General features: G+C 37.7%; 1 protein-coding gene across 6 annotated transcripts in view; it reads right to left on the bottom strand.

Annotated features, from left to right (window-relative positions):
* Positions 1–16,011, bottom strand: part of PLEKHG1 (pleckstrin homology and RhoGEF domain containing G1) — a 130,438-nt gene that overhangs the window by 78,350 nt on the left and 36,077 nt on the right. For 4 of the 6 annotated variants that reach the window (XM_074862866.1, XM_074862865.1, XM_074862863.1 and 1 more), the window contains one exon: positions 15,513–15,587. In XM_074862866.1, coding sequence (XP_074718967.1) covers positions 15,513–15,561 — 49 coding nt within the window. In that variant the 5' untranslated portion in view covers positions 15,562–15,587. Of the gene's footprint in view, positions 1–14,020; positions 14,140–15,512; positions 15,593–16,011 lie in introns of those variants that run through there. The other 2 variants (XM_074862867.1, XM_074862868.1) reach the window with 2 other exon arrangements.

Raw genomic sequence — 16,011 nt, forward strand, 5'->3', positions numbered from 1 at the left:
ATTACTTCGCTGATGACTTCTGAGCCTAACTTTCAAAATCCCACTTAGTTTTAGACAAATCCATTTCACTTTTGAATGAGCTTCATAAGGTTCACATAAACCCACAAAAAAACAACATTCATGGCTGTATTACACACAGGAACTACACATATTTCCCATCTGTTGAGTAAAGAGGCCACCAATATTTTTCTTCTGAAACCCCTCCAACTTAAAAACCTGAGCTCTTTTTCAAGCTTTGTTGGGTGTTTAGATTTCAGTGGGATGTATACAAAACCACCCAAGAGCCCTCCCTTGCATGGTTGTCAATGTTTGCAATACAACATAAACAAAGGAAAAGAGGTAGACATCTAGTTGAAGGAGACCAGCCTCTATCCTCCTCCCCAGTCTACCTCTCAGCCAGAAGGCACTTCATTGGTAGGGAGCTACAAAAAGTAAGGCAGAAATCCTTCTTTCTAACTCTCAGCCAATCTGATTATCAGGGTTTTCAAGTACTCTGCCAAGGTACTGAGAAGAGATCACAGGATAAAGTCTAACAGCTACAACTGTGTGATTTAAGAATGAAAGTGACTCTAAGTCATCAGGTTCAGTACTGTTTCCTCTAATTACTGGATCATTTCCTATCTGGACATTTATAGTTTTTGATTATACAGCTGCTAAAATACCTGTGATCACAGATGACTGCTATATTCAACAGCATTCAAAGTTCAAGGTAACAAAGTAAGCTCAAAGTAGCTTTTATCCTCCTTTCCCCTTAACCCTTCAAACACCCTGAGATAGCTCTTATATAGTAATATAAGATACTGTTTGTCTGCAAACTGCCAGAAAGGGGGGAAAAAAAAAAAAATGGAAATCCTACAAAAAACCCTCTGGATTTCTGAATTTAAACATTATCTGTAAAAAGGGCTCTTATTTTTTTTTTTTACTCTGTAATCTGCATTCCATTCAAAAGCTTTAGAATCACTTTGGACTAGCTCAGAGCGTTAAACCAGGGATTGCTCCCTTCTTCCTACCTAAGAGAAAAAAGAACAGAAAAAAAAAAAAAAAGAAAAAGAATGTGCATTAATTACAAGGCACTGTCTGACCTGGATTAGCCTTTATTCCATGTCAGCAGAAAAGAATTCCTGTCATCTGCATCAATTACAAGGGGAGAATATGCTGTTCCAAGTGGATTTCTTGTGAGAAATAAAGAAAATCAACTTTTGGCTTATTTAGGTGCCCAAGTGTAACACTGTGTAATCTACTAATAAGATAGTACCTTTCCTACAAAGCCTTTCAAGTTATTTTAGGAACACAGCAATATTTAATCTCATCAAGTTTCTGCCTGTGCTGTTTAATTCTAAACTGTTGGGAGGCCAGTTTTCCCTTATTTACAAATTTACAAATATTTTTTGTATTTTGTATTTTTTGTATTTTGTATTTTTTGTATTTTTGTATTTACAAATCTTAAGCATTTTAATCAAGTGGAAGTAGGGAAATGATGCCTACTTCCAGACAAATAAGAAGAGGTGCAGGATTCAAATACAGTCAAGTCCTAGCACTTACATTTCAAAAAGAACACCAAAAAATCGTGAAGACTGCAAAATAAGGCATGAGAATCATTTACTGTCAGAAACCCTATGTTACAGTGACAGACAAAACAAGCTTGATCTATTCAGCTTACACAGTCCATAAGTACCTGTCTGAGGGTGACAACCATTTCTTCAATGTAACAAAAGTTTAATGTTGGAAGCTAAATACACAGACATGTTCAGTCTAGAAACAGGACTGAACTGATGGCATAATTAGGGATAAAATCTCTTTCTCATGGTTGATTCTCCAATATAAGTTCTTGCTTTTAAGACTAAATCTCTTTCTAAAGAGTATATCAGAAATGAAATCTTTGCAAGTCAGGTCTCCAGCTTCCAAAGACCCCATTATGCCGAGAATGGGCTTGTACCCCTGCTGCAGTCCTTCCAGGCTTTAGAAACTTCTAGTGACCTCTCCCACAGGCACAGATTTAGTGTTTACTCTTTCCATCAGAAAGTCCACAATATTTTCCCTCAGCTAAACCAAAACTAGTTTAAAACCAAAAATCACCACTTTTCTTCCCATGCACCAAATCCAATAGGTAATACTTATATTGACAAGTGGAATTACTGCTGTGGACACCAAAATCTAGCACTGCATTTGGAAAAAAAGACCAATTAACATTTACAATCAAAACCATATAGTTTTGATTGATTTCACTGTTATCATTTTAAATTTTAGCTTTATACAAGGGACAAAAGCATCAAAAGTATTCAAATAATCCTGTTCAAATACAGAATGTCTCATATGTAATGATTTTGCAGTTCTTCATAAACTCAAAGTTAAGACAACAAGGATGTCACCTCTGCAGGGACAGGCTGTGTATGAAAGTCAGATTAAACACTTTGAATCCAAGACTTGGAAGATGTTAATTTGAAAAAAGGTAGGAAAAAAGGTAACAACCTTTTGTTAGTGACTTACAAACGTTACTATATATCACTGAGTAGAGAGAGCACATATTCAGTAAAACTTTACATACTATAAAGTGTTTCAGATGAAATACATAGTAGCAGAACTTGACATTTAAGTGGAAAATCTACTTCCAGATACATAATGTACTGTAAGAAAAATTATATCCACTGTATAAAGTGAAATATCAATTAGTTGTGCTTCTTGACAGATTGTAAAAACAGCTATAGGCTGAAATGTTTGAACTGGGATTTTCATATATCTTTACTTCGTAACAAACTAAGTCTGCCAAATACAGTACTTGAATACATCCAGACTTGAGGAAACTTGCCAGAATGTCTAACTTGGCAGAAAAAGATTAAGCAGGATCTAGTTTGGTCAACAGGCACTAACTTTCAACTCTGCAAGATCCAGGTGGGTTTGTTGGGTTTTTTGGGTTTTCTTGGGTTTGGGTTTTTGTTTTGGGTTTGGGTTTTTTGGGGGGTGGAGTGGTGGGGGGGTGGGGCATCGGTTTTTTTAATTCACATTCAATTCTAGAAGAATTATAAAGGCTCAAACATGGAACCAAGGAGTGTCCTTGTATATCAGTGCTTACAAACACATTTGTTGGCTTATGTCAGAGGCAAGCTGTGTTATATAATTTTTCTTTAAACTCAAAAGAAAAGAAAGGCATAGAAGTAAAAGCAGTATTTTTTCCCCTCTGTACATTACCTTCAGTATGATTTCCCCCCCCCCCCCCCCCCTTGTTATCTGTATTTTACATTAAAGATTTCCTGGTATGACATTATCAGTGCGACCTTTCTAGTTCTTTTATTCACATGCAGGGAAGGGTGTGGGTAACTTATAAAAGTAGCTGTAAAGTAAATATGCCTATAAACTTTGACAATTTTATAAAAAGGCAGTTATTTGTCTGTATTCAGAACTGACAACAATACAATGACATTTTCCCACCATAGATAAGTGCAAACCTGGTTTTGGGTATTGTATGTTTCCATTACAGCAGTAATTTCATGGCTTTTAAATTCATGAACTTTAAAAGCTTGTACACTGATTTTTATTCTCAGCAAAACTTTGATTTCCCCACCTCTCAAGAAAGGGACCCACAGAAGCCACCATAAAGCTATCACCCAAATCCAGGCTCAGCATCCCCAAAGAGGAAGAGAAGTGAAAAATACAAAGAAAAAAAAAAAAAAAGAAAAAAAAAATTTTTTTCCATTTAAAAAACAAGTACATTCTCAAACACCAAGAGAATATAAAAAGCTGAGTCAGATCCTTCCCAGCAGGGCCCATAAAAAAAAAAAAAAAAAAAAAAAAATTAAAACCAATCAAGCTGGGGGAGAGCAGAGGCAGGAAGAAGTTACCTGCCTTCCAAAGTCTTAACCACTGCCTTCAGTCTGTTCACAAAAAGAAGGGCTCAGCACTTAAAAATGCGTGGTAATTCTGGTGGTTTTGGCTCACTCTCCCGCGCCCTGGATACACAACCCCAGCTGGGACCAAAGCCTGCTCTGATAGGGTTGTACCGTTCCTCTCCCTGGCCAGGAGAGCTCAGCGCAGCACAAGGCATAGGAACACGCTGGGATGTTGGATTTAGAGCACAAAGTGGCTCCAAAGGCATGATCTGAATCATATCCATGTTTCTCCATCTGTCTGAAAGATGTGTGGCAAAATGGACTGGAGCTGCTGTATTAATAATGTGGGTTCCAGCCAGGCCTGAAGCAATGAGCAAGTCGCGCTCTGCAATAAATGCACAACATTCATATATATTACGAAAGTTAAGTCACAATAGAAGATTGCAGAGGCACAGCTGTATTTAGAAACAATTTTTGTCAGTGAGAAAGCTAAACTCAACATACAAGTTTCTGGAAGCAGTGTCCAGAGCATTTTCCCCAGAAGCACACAGCACTGAAGGATGCACTCTTGAGTTCCCATTGCTTCTCCAAATCAAATGAAGCTTGTCATATCATCATGAGCCCCTGTAGCTTTGGGTGTAGGCCAAAAAAATCAGTACCCTCTCTACAGTTCCAAACTGGCAGCATTGCACAGTAGACAAACTCTGTTGTTAGAAAACATTAGGCATAAACATAAGACCTGTTCAAAAGCCATCAGTCCCTGCTCTCCCAGCTGTAGCCAGGTCTTGCCGTGAGTTGTAGAACTGTAACAAACACAAGAACTCAAGTTCTCAATGGCATTAGACTTCTTTGCCATATGAAGTGCAGGCATTATTTTCCTTCAGCAGTTCTCTTATGAAACAGTTAAAATATTTCTGAGCACTTCATTAAATGCACAATGTTAACAAAAAATATGCAACAGGCCAAATAATTATATTTGTATATCCCAAAATTATAATTTCCAGATGCAACCTAAAGCTTCAGTCCTGCAACACAACTCAACCACATAGCTTCTTACACCCATCCATTACTCCATTAACTGCAAGAACCCACCTCCTTCCATCCAGGCTTGTAGCACAGTGCCCTGTTAACACCAAAGTCTGAAGAAGTGGGTCCATGTACATGAGAAGATATGGGTGTGAGTTTTCTCTTTCAAGAGATGGAAATGAGAAGGGATAACAATCAGCAGAACTAAACAAATACCTTTAATAATTAATATGGTTTTATAATAAAATTAGGACATTCTTCATAAATATTTCTGAGGAGAGAAATGAGCAACAAGTTCATGGCAGACTTCACACTCGAGAAAATCTTCTTTCTGTCACGTGAAAGGATTTTCTAGCTAGCAGCTGTCAGTGGAACAAGTCTTTAAATACTTTGCCTGTTTTAGCAGGTCAGGAAATATTTGTGTGGTCAGGTTGAGGAGGGCAACTCTGGGGCACCTTCAATTTCATATTTGAGTGCCAGGTGCTGTAAGAGTAGACCAGTGCCTCGAGTTAATACTGCCACCTCTTTGAAAGCGGAAAGCCTATGATTTCTAAAAACTTTAGTCAGTCTTTAAATAAAATTAATTTGTTTTACTACTACTCAATTGTGGGAAAAAAAAAAATTACTAAAGACATGAGACACAAGAGAAAAAATTCCATTTTTACGTATCTATACTTACAGGCCAAAGAAGGCTCTCTTGTGTTTCACTTTGAATGATTACTTAGCTCCTAGGGCTGGGATCTGATACCAAGATTGTCTCACTGGGTAGAGATCCTAACTGGGGACAAACCTTGAAATGCAGCCATCTTCTTTCTGGGAGAGTCGCGGCAGTCATATCTTCCTAAAGGATTTCCTGTTGCCTATGAACTGGATATTTAATTAAAAAAATATTCAAGACAGGACGTCCCATCTTTAGAAATGCTGGCTTGCTTTGGACATGACCAGACAGAACCATCTCCTGGCCAGACATCAGGCAAAATTCCCTAATGATTAGCCTCGTACATAACTTGATTCTTCAAATATTGCTTTCCATTGTGAAAGATATACCCTCTCATGAGATAAGATTAAACCATCAACATGAAATTTTTATACAGTGAAAAAGTACAAATATATAAACTAATATTCACCCTTCTTACAAACATAGACATTGAGAGGAAGCACGTTGTTTGTAACTATCTGGACAGAAACTAGACATAACAGAAGTCAAATAACTTGGATTGCTTGGCTTTCCCAAACAAGGAAAGTCCAGACTTGCTAGGAGAGAGGTTATATTCAAACACTTCCCACCTTAAAAAATTTCTTAGTCCTTCCATCATCTGAAGCACAGACTACATTGTGCGCATATGGGAAGAAAACTGTATATTGCACCTGGATGTTGTGTCCATTTTTAATTATTCTATAAAATATATGCTGTAGGGACCACTGCCAAGATGTGTGTAATGGAATTTATATTAAGCCCTGTTCCACAAAACCCACAACTAAGAACAGCTACTATTTTCAAAGGATTTGGCAACTTTTAATGTCTTGAACTGCACAATCAGTTTTACAGCATGTTCTGACCAAAGAGGCTACCAGAACATAATGTGGCTTTAATTTAAAGAATAAAAGCCTCCTGCATGCTAAATCCAACCTCTCCGAGGCTCTTTTGCCTGCACCACTAATGGACCTGGATACAGTGCAACAGAAGCAGTCTCCCACCTTTCCCCCCGCTTCACCTCCTGCTCTCTTCAGCTTGCTGACTCTTCAAGAAGCTGTCTTCAGTAGTTTGACATGGTGGACCAAAACATGTAGAAAGTTTCTATTAATATTTTATCACTCATAAAGCATCAAAGCTAGCTCCTCTTCTGGTTTAGCAGCAAGCAGCAATTTCCTCTTTTAAGCTAAATTAAACTATAGGGAGCCAATTAAAAAAGCAAAACCTAACAGCTATGCTTTCCTCTGTATTAATCTCTCTAAATTTAGGCTATATCAAGGCCTTTCAGCCCACTTCTAATGTTAGTGGCATAGTTTGAAATTACTTCTAGACATATAATTAGGTGACTAAAAGACAAAAAAACCCCACTACGACTCTTAAGTGATAATTAATATTAGCAGGCTTGAATTTGCTAACTATATAGTACTTGCTGAAGTTCTTAAGAGTCAAGTGGTAAATAACTTGGAGGTAACTGTGCTGCTGCATGCCTGGGCAACTCAAAGGGTAAAAAGTCTTTGTATCTTTATTTTTACCACTTTGGATCTTTTGGTTTTACGGCTGCAGTCAGCCCAAGATGAAATAAATTAGATTGTCAAAGTTACATTATCTTAAGAGTTGCAGCTTACTTTAACTGGCAGTAAGTAATCAATTTTTGCCTCTTATTCTTCGATGTCCTTTAAGTTGCTTTGGAAGAAATATGGCTGGGGAGGAGGGGAAACCAGAGAATCTGAAAACAGATTTCTGGCATGTCACCTGAATAAAGCAGCAAGATAAAATATGGAGGAAATTTCAAAAGGGGGGGAAAAGCACTGATTTACGTTTAAGAAACTGTTGACTTTACAGTACTTAAATGTAGTTTACACCCTATTAGTGTAAGTAAAATCCAATACTAACACTAACAGAAAGATTAACTGTTACTATTGTGCATTTTCTGTATATTAACCCTTTTGCAGTTGGCAGCAGTCTAAAGTTCTTACCGTTGTTTGTGTTTCCACACAACAATATGGGGAGCAGTAAAAACCCTGGAATATATGATACTAAAAAAACAAAACAAAAAACCACCTCCCAAACCCATGATGAAACTGGCAAAGGAAACTACTTTAAATCTTTTTAGGGTGTTCTAAGTACTGCAGAACAGTAATTTAACACATAGTAGCTGTTTTAACAAAAATAACTGTTCTGTTTGGTGATAGTCTTCCCATAAAAAACAAAATCTCAAGAGAAGCCATGGCTATTATTCCTGACCTAGAAAGAGCAGGTGTAAAGTATACTGCTAACATTTGTAATCACAGAATAGTGCTTCTATATTTTCACTCCAGGTCACGCACAGCTAAGACTGCAGTGTTACAGAGATATCGGAGTATACCCTCTGTCCAGGGTCTTCTCCAAGAACTATTATGGTACTCAAATTATTTTAAACAGGAAAAGAGAATTTAAATCTGCAACAGCTTCTTTAGGACCAGCAGCACATTTCTGAGATGGTAAGCAAGACAGATGCTAAGCATGACACAAAAATAAAAAATGCTATTTATGAAGGAGTATTCAATCAATCATTTTCTTTGAAGTATTTTATACACCCAGCTAAGCTCAAATTAATAACCTTAATAATTAGACACTGTTTATCATTCCTGATGGACAACCACCATGAAGGGAAATGTTCCCCCCTCTGATCCCACCAAGGAGCATGAAGGGTGAGCCATCCTTAGAAGAATGCTGGTGCAGGAGCTGGGAGCACTGGGTGCTCCCTGCCTTGTTTCACCATGCAGGTCACATTGCTTGGGCCCCATTGCAGCTGCCCTCTGCCTCCACTGGCAATTTCGAGCAGTGCAAACAGACCACTAAAATTTTTGTTCTGATCAGAAAGGCAGATGCTGAGAACTCATTTATGGCATTGCTGTGTTTTACTTTCAGGCTCCGTTTGTGGAGCAATTTGGGGGTGGGGTTGTTTCTTACATAAATGTGATAAAGTTGAGAACTGTATCATTAAAAATTCTACTGGCAGTATTTTACTCTGGATAAACAAGTTCAGCTTTCAGTCAGGCTGATGGTCAAATTACAGTTTGCAGCTTAAAATGTAAACAATTTTTTTAAAAAGTTCACAGTTAGCAGAGGGCCATCTTCAACCAGTTTTAAATATCATCCAACAGAGAGGAATATTTACACTAAAATACACAGAAAACTAGTACACCACTTGTTTCTCTGCTTTAACAAGGAACCTTTGCTTCTCCGGGAATGTTTGAGTTGTTTTAGGTTTCTCTCAACTTGGAACATCAATTTAGAAATAAATTGGAGCATTAGCATTCAGAAGTGCTTTAAAGAAACTAGCTGTTTTTCATCAAGACACATCACATTTGATTACTTCATGCAACCCACATTTAGTCTCCCTATTCTGTACTACTCATAATTGGTTATTTAATATGTGCACATTATTTATAAATCACGATACACATAATTTTGTACAATGTACAATTTATTTATACAAAAGCAAAAAAGTGCATCAAACACAAGTGCTACACTTCTTAATCGCTTGAGAACTAAGAATTAATTACTACTGAGACAGAAAAGCAAAAGTAATTCTTTAAAAATGGGACCATCAATATAAAAAAACCCAAAAGTTTTTCAAACCTCAAGTTTAAGCAGTTTAGGCCACAGAAGCTTTCTATAACTTGTGGATGACTGAAGCACTGATCTCTGGTGGGATAGCAGCCAGACAGGACACCAAGGAAAGTGCCTGGCACTTGAAGAACAAGTTATTCTACCTGTTAACAGCCCAACCTTTGTAATCAGTGACTTAATCACCATAACATTACAGCAGCTGCATCTTTACTTCTGATGAGGAGTGGGCTTTACTGTACTCAAACTTGTCACAATGTCCAGAACAGTCTACCTTTCACCGCTCTTCACCACCCTAGATCAAGGGAGCCACCACCACTACCTCCTCCTTTTCACTCCACAGAGCTGAGGAAGTTTAAAAGCCCATCCAGTTAACAGCCTGTTGGCAACCAAGAAAAAAAAGTGGGACCCAATCAGCATGGCACACTAACTAAGGCAGTTCATCAAACTCCTTTCAGGAAAAAAGCAGATTGATTCAATGTTGTGGTTTAATGCATCATAACACTACCTGAGAATGAGAGCCGCACTGCAGAGCACTGGGGCTGCTAACAGTCTGGTTGCCGCAAAGCAAGTGCCATGCAAGTACAGCAGAGCAGCGGTTGCTTAGGCTGTTCCTAATACTCAGCTTTAGTGGACTGGAGCTAGGCCAGATTTCTCAAGAGAGTTATGACAAGAGTCATTATGTGTTATGACAACAGCCTACAACCAATGTTTCAAATAAAGATGTGCCAACCTCTCACAGCATGCAGATGTTTATGTGCCCATCTCAGTGATATATCATTAAGCCTGCGTGTGCGCTATTATCTGTGATTTCACGTGCACTTAAGATCTGAAAAGGTTTAGAAAAGATGCTTCATTCTGCCATCTACTTTTGTATTCCTTTAAAAGGGGTGTAGTAATAAAGTGTAACAACAGCGTTCTCCATAAACATGGCACAAGACAGTACACTGCTATGTGCCCACCGATAGCCCCCACAGCGTTGTGCAGAAGGCAGCATGCAGCATTTACTAACTTCTATGACCATACCCTGGCATTCCTGCTATGAAAGAATCAGTCTTAGCAAAATTTGGAGGTAGAAATACTGATGCTATTTTCTTTAATGCATTTGAAAGGTATGACCCATTGGGCAGTCTGCAGATTTACATGGGTGCGCTTGCATGTTTTTCCTATGCAGCATTATGTATTATGGCAGAAGTAGCGTGCAAACATAAGGCAGAGGAGTTATAAAACTAAATGAGTCTTATCACGAACAACAGTAACAGCTGGTAGGCTCCCACTAGCGCCATCAGGTACACAATGCAAGGAAAAACACCGCTGGTGACTGTAGGGTATTTTACAATGACATAAGCTTGTTGACCAGTGGGATTTGTCAGTGGCTGTTTATAAAGCCCGGGTGTAACATTTGTTTCCTTCAGGATGCAAGTGTAAACCACTAAATCAGTAAGGGAAGATCCAGCTGGGGGAAGTCATGGCTCTTTCATTAAGCAAGAAGATGGAGGGGAAAAGGGGAAAGCAAGAAGATCACATCTTTATCTTCAAAGATTTCTACTTTTAAGGCACAGAAAAACAACCAGTCAAGCTGACTGGAGAAACCTAATACAGGTTCCCACATCCATATACCTTTTCTAAGTTTTTTGCATAAAGCTACTACTAAGGTAGCACTTGACTGATACCCCAAAAACTCTGAGTGTGGAAGCCTTCCAAATGGGTACAAAGGTAGATATCATCTGATTTCTTTGAAGCAAGCCCAGCTATGTTATGAACAGCTGTTCAAAGGTATCACAACAAAAAAGTTAGTCAACAATACACAGGATGAAGTACTTGGTTTTTATGAAAACCATTTGGAATCATCAAAATTTTGTTTAGCTATCAAAAAAACTGTTTTACTCTTATCAGATAGATAACTCATAATGAAAAAAATCTACAATCGTTCCCCTAAATTTTTGCAAATGAGCAAAATCTGAGCCCAACTCCAGATATCATCATGAGCCGTCGCTGTGAGCCACAGCAGCAGACCCTCTGCAAATGAGGAGGAATTTGTGCAATGGGTGGGGTACTTCTGTCACAGCTTAATTTCCAATGGTTAACTATACTAGAAATTTAAGAGTGACTTTTCAGCAAAAACGAACAGAACAATTGCTAATTCCTTTGCAAGCTAAAACAGAAATACACTCAATCCACTTCCTGGTATTGACATACCACATTGTTCTAAATACATCCATTGTAAATAGAATATAATAGCTTTGCCGTAGGAAAACAGTTAAGATACAGTTATACATGGATCATGGTAGGGGTTTTTTGTTTTAATTTGTTTGTCTACCGCTCCTTGATAGCTACACAAGCTTCTTGAAAAATATTTTTCACATGTGATATACACGCACTTCCATCTTTGCAACAACCAAATCTTCAGGTCCTGGGTTTTTCTGCCCCTATAGCACAAAGCAAGCAGTGACATTTATAAATGTAACTGTTGACTCTAAAGGGTTTGACAGAAGAGGTGGCAGAAAAGCAAACAGTCTGCCCACTCACTGGAGACCCTCAAGTCAAGGACTAAGTTACAGTAAATTACAGGAAACTCATTTCTCAATTGTCTGCTTCTGTGTGTTTCATGGCTTAACTCAAGTATATGGAGCAGTGGGTCAGTGGGTGACGGGAGGGAGGGGCACTGCTAGGTTAAGACAAGACTGACTTTTTAAAAGTTTCCAGATAATCTGTTACCTTGCCAACACTTTGCTCAACCCAACTTGACCCTTATAAATGTGAAAGGTTAATTGTTAGAATTTTGTAACAAATACACCTTTTTTTAAAAAAAAAAAAAAAAAAAATCACAACAATAGCAAGAATATTTCTTTGGAAAAAAATCCAAGCAGCAATAAAATGTCTGGAAATAATTAAGAAAGTTCACGTAAATGTTTACGCATGTAAGTAGCAGTGGTATTTTAAACATGAGAAATTAAACACTTGCTTCTTAATTCTGACTCAGTCATACCAGTGAAACATTTCTACATAATAGTAAACTGTATAAACGCTAAGTAAAGAGAGAGATGCATATGATCAAAGACTACGGAAGTTTATCTTATAAGTCAGTGCTAGAGCAGCTCCTGGCATATGCCTGACAATTCTTTTCAGTAAATGTTATCATAACATTCTTTGAAAGTAAGAGTATTCATGAGACTAAAACAACAAAACCTCTCAAAATTGTAACTTCCAGCACTAATGGGTTAGTATCATTAGAAGACACTAGTATCATGTCTTCTTTAGTAGAAGATTTTCATCACGATGTAAGAACAGGTCTCTAAGTAAAGATTAATTTTTATTTATTATTTCACCTTTTTTTAACATCTAAAATTTAATTTCAGAAGAGCAATTAAAAACAAAGCATCCAGATTAAACTGTTTTGTTTTACTAAACATTGTATCCGTTAAAGCACATTTTTATTCAAACTGCTTGAAGAACTTCATAAACTCTTATTGCAAGAGAATACAATAACTATATTTTGAAAATTAAGACTCAACATTATCTCATAATTTTAATTAGCTATATTTTATTGTATTAATTTGTTACTACTTTAACATCACTAGTAATCTATCTAAGTATCTGAGGATGTGTTACTACAAGCTAGAAAAAAGTGTTTCAAGTTGTTAGTAGTTATTCAGCTTTTGTTCCTCATGCTAGTGGTTTAGGAAACAGTGTCATGCAAACTACCGCAGCAAGCTTCACTGAAATTGCCTGTTGCACCTCAAAACCTACGGAGCTCATTTCCTGCCACCTCCATGCCCACTAACTACCTTGGGAACTCTGAAACTGCATATCCCCGGAGGCTGGCACTCACCATGCCACCCACAGGAACAGTTCCCTTAGGATCTCATGATTTAAGTACATACACACATTTCTATATATGTATATACATGTGTATATTGTACGTGTGAGAGAATACATAAACAGTTCCACAACCTTATCTGCACAGTTTCTTAATGACCCAGACAATCATTTTTCATGTGTCTTCTGTGTATATGGAGATTTCAGGTCACAGGAATCTTGTACTAATTCCCTCAAAATGTATATCAAAGCATACATGGAGAAGATTTTTAGTTGTTGTATCCCTAAACTCTCTAGTCAAATTTGGTGTCTTGAAAGCTTTCCAGTTTTAGCTTTCCTTGATAATGTGCAGGACACTATATTATGTGTCTGCTTGATTAGACAGACTTCAGAAGCTACTGAAAAGCACAAAAACCTTGAAGGTACTGAATAAGATCCTCAGGACAGTTTCTAGATCCCTGCTTAAATGCAAAAATGTTGCTGGCGTGTTTTTTTATGTGTTGGCAGTTCTGGTGAAATGAAACCATGTTTACAGAAACAAAGAGACACTGAAGGCTTCATGAGTCTTCCAAAAATTAAACAAGCAGCTCCCTGCCTCCCTCTCCTGTACCTAGATATGAACAATCCTGTGTTCAGTTTCAACCTTCTAATTTGGGGATGGAGCTAGCAGGAAAATGATTGGAAGCTGGTACCTGGGATATCCTAACCTCAGAGACTGTTGTCTTTTCAGTGTCTAATAGATGCACATGCTAGCTCTCAGTCCTCGCCCATCCCACTTCACAGGCATCAATCTCTGATTGCCAGCCTAAGGAGGAGAATCAATCTTTGTTTGACAGCCACACGATGCCATCAGTGACTCAATCATTAATGATGCTCTGCAGGACTCTTTCCATTCCCCCAGACCTCTGCTCCCAGCCCAGCTCTATGCTGCCAAAAGTCCTACCCTCTCTAACTCCTGATGTAAAAACAAAGCAAACCTTACAATTCGCTTAGTGGAAATTGTTTATGTGGTAAATTAAAATGCCATAAGAGAAAATAAAGTTACCTGTCACAGACAGAGCAAGTTTTCCCCAGATCTGATGTGAAAGTTTTACATCATCCCTATGTCTTGCTTAATGTATCAGAACTCCTCTCGGAGGCTGGAGAGCTGAAACACAGCAATATCTGCCACCGTTCCACAGCCAGAAAAGAAGTTCAATACACATATATCATCAGTGTATTTTTAACAGACTTAGACTTCATTAATACCTAGGAGAGCCACAGATGTGATCACGTAGGCTACTTCTAAGGAAGCAACCAACAAGACACATTTGTTCCACATCCTAAATCATGGCACAAATGTAGGCTTTGGTTCTAACTGGACTTCATCACAGTTCCTTTAGCATAAGAATTTATTTATAAGGGAGGCATGTGAATCAGAAAGAGATCAGTCGTTGAAAGACTAGCTGTAACTGCTTCTCCTCATGTGTCAAGAGTTCTCATAGTAATATGTGTTAAGCTTTACAGTAAATTTTAAATATAAATTCATTGAAAAGCCTTTTGCAATTAAGCATAGCTTAATACCCTTTACAGGGAAAAAAAAATTGTTTCTCTGCTGTTATTGATGCGCATTTTAAATTATTATTGCAGCATGTTACTTGATGCCTTTCAAATGTCAAAACTGAGGTTCAAATGCAATAAAAATATTTAAAACTAAATTTTGAGATGTATTTCTTCAGGTTTAGAGAGAAAGCAGTATAAACCAGCCTGAGCTGCAAGCTTTATTCAAACTAAAACACACATTTGAATGAATACAGATCTTGTGTGAGGACAGCTATAAGCTAGAAAGCAAGTATATACAAGAGCTACTACAAGTTTTTTGCCACAAAACTGTCAGAAACACCTCACAAATAGAAAAGTTTTATAAAACATTTTAATGAAACATTCAGCAGTGATTCTGAGGAAGGACTCAAATTAGCAGGATTACAATTGTTTTTAAGGAACAAATACTCCCTGAAACCAAGCACCAAACTTTCAGATGTGGGAATTTAAAGTTAATGGACCTTGAGAAGAAAAAAATGGTCTGATTTTCAGAAAGACTGAGAATTTTAAGATTCCACTGATTTTAGTGGAGATCATGCATATTGAATTCCTCCTTGTATCAGTCACCCCACATCTTAAATGTCATCTTTGGTTCTATGAGACTTATGTATTCCATATGAAAAACTGGCCTCAGTCAACAAGACCTCTTTATCAAAAGGGGACAAAACATCTCCAAATACTAGCAGCCCACTGGTCCTCCCTCCTCATTATGTATTTTAGTACTATCATGAATGATGGGCTAGGGAGGGAGGAAAAGGTTACACAAAAATAAGTGAGAACTTCCTGCTATTTAAATTAACATGCACACATAGAATTATTTCAGCGCTCCCTTAAGTTTAAGGTCAGTAAGGGAAACTCATTTTTGACTTGAAAAATTTCTTCACAAAATCACAATGCTTCTTTTCTTCAATAATTAGTAAAAAAAAAAAAAAAAAAAAAGAAAACAAACTACTAACCTTCACTCCTGGGGACAGGTTCTGTACCACCTGGTGTTTTATCTGGCATCTCTGCAGACACAGGCTTAGTAAAACCTAATGGACACAAAGCAAAGAAAGTGTTCTCCATCAAAAGCAGTATGTTTCTGTAGGTCATTCCCCTGCCCAGGATGGATTTTCAGCTTTCATCATTTCCATGTTTGTATGTAAAATACTAAACCTAGAGATTAACTGCAACACTGTTCAGTAGACTGTCACCTGGATGCACTGCCAGGTAGGCAAGCACAAAAGGACCCTCTAATAAATTGCAGCGGTAGACTGAAAGCACTAAGACAGAAGTTCACCAGATGTAATGAGTTTGGATACTTTCTCCCCCTCAGTGAATTTCCAGTGAGAGACCTATGAACTGGGATGGAAGAGCTGCTTACGCTGCATTAAACATAAAATACCATTAACTTAAAGCTTTACTACCTTGTAGACCACCAATATTTCTTCCATCCCAGCAGTGGGCAGAGAATAA

Source organism: Strix uralensis, chromosome 3 (assembly GCF_047716275.1).
Source record: "Strix uralensis isolate ZFMK-TIS-50842 chromosome 3, bStrUra1, whole genome shotgun sequence".
In the NCBI taxonomy this organism is placed as follows: Eukaryota; Metazoa; Chordata; class Aves; order Strigiformes; family Strigidae; genus Strix; species Strix uralensis.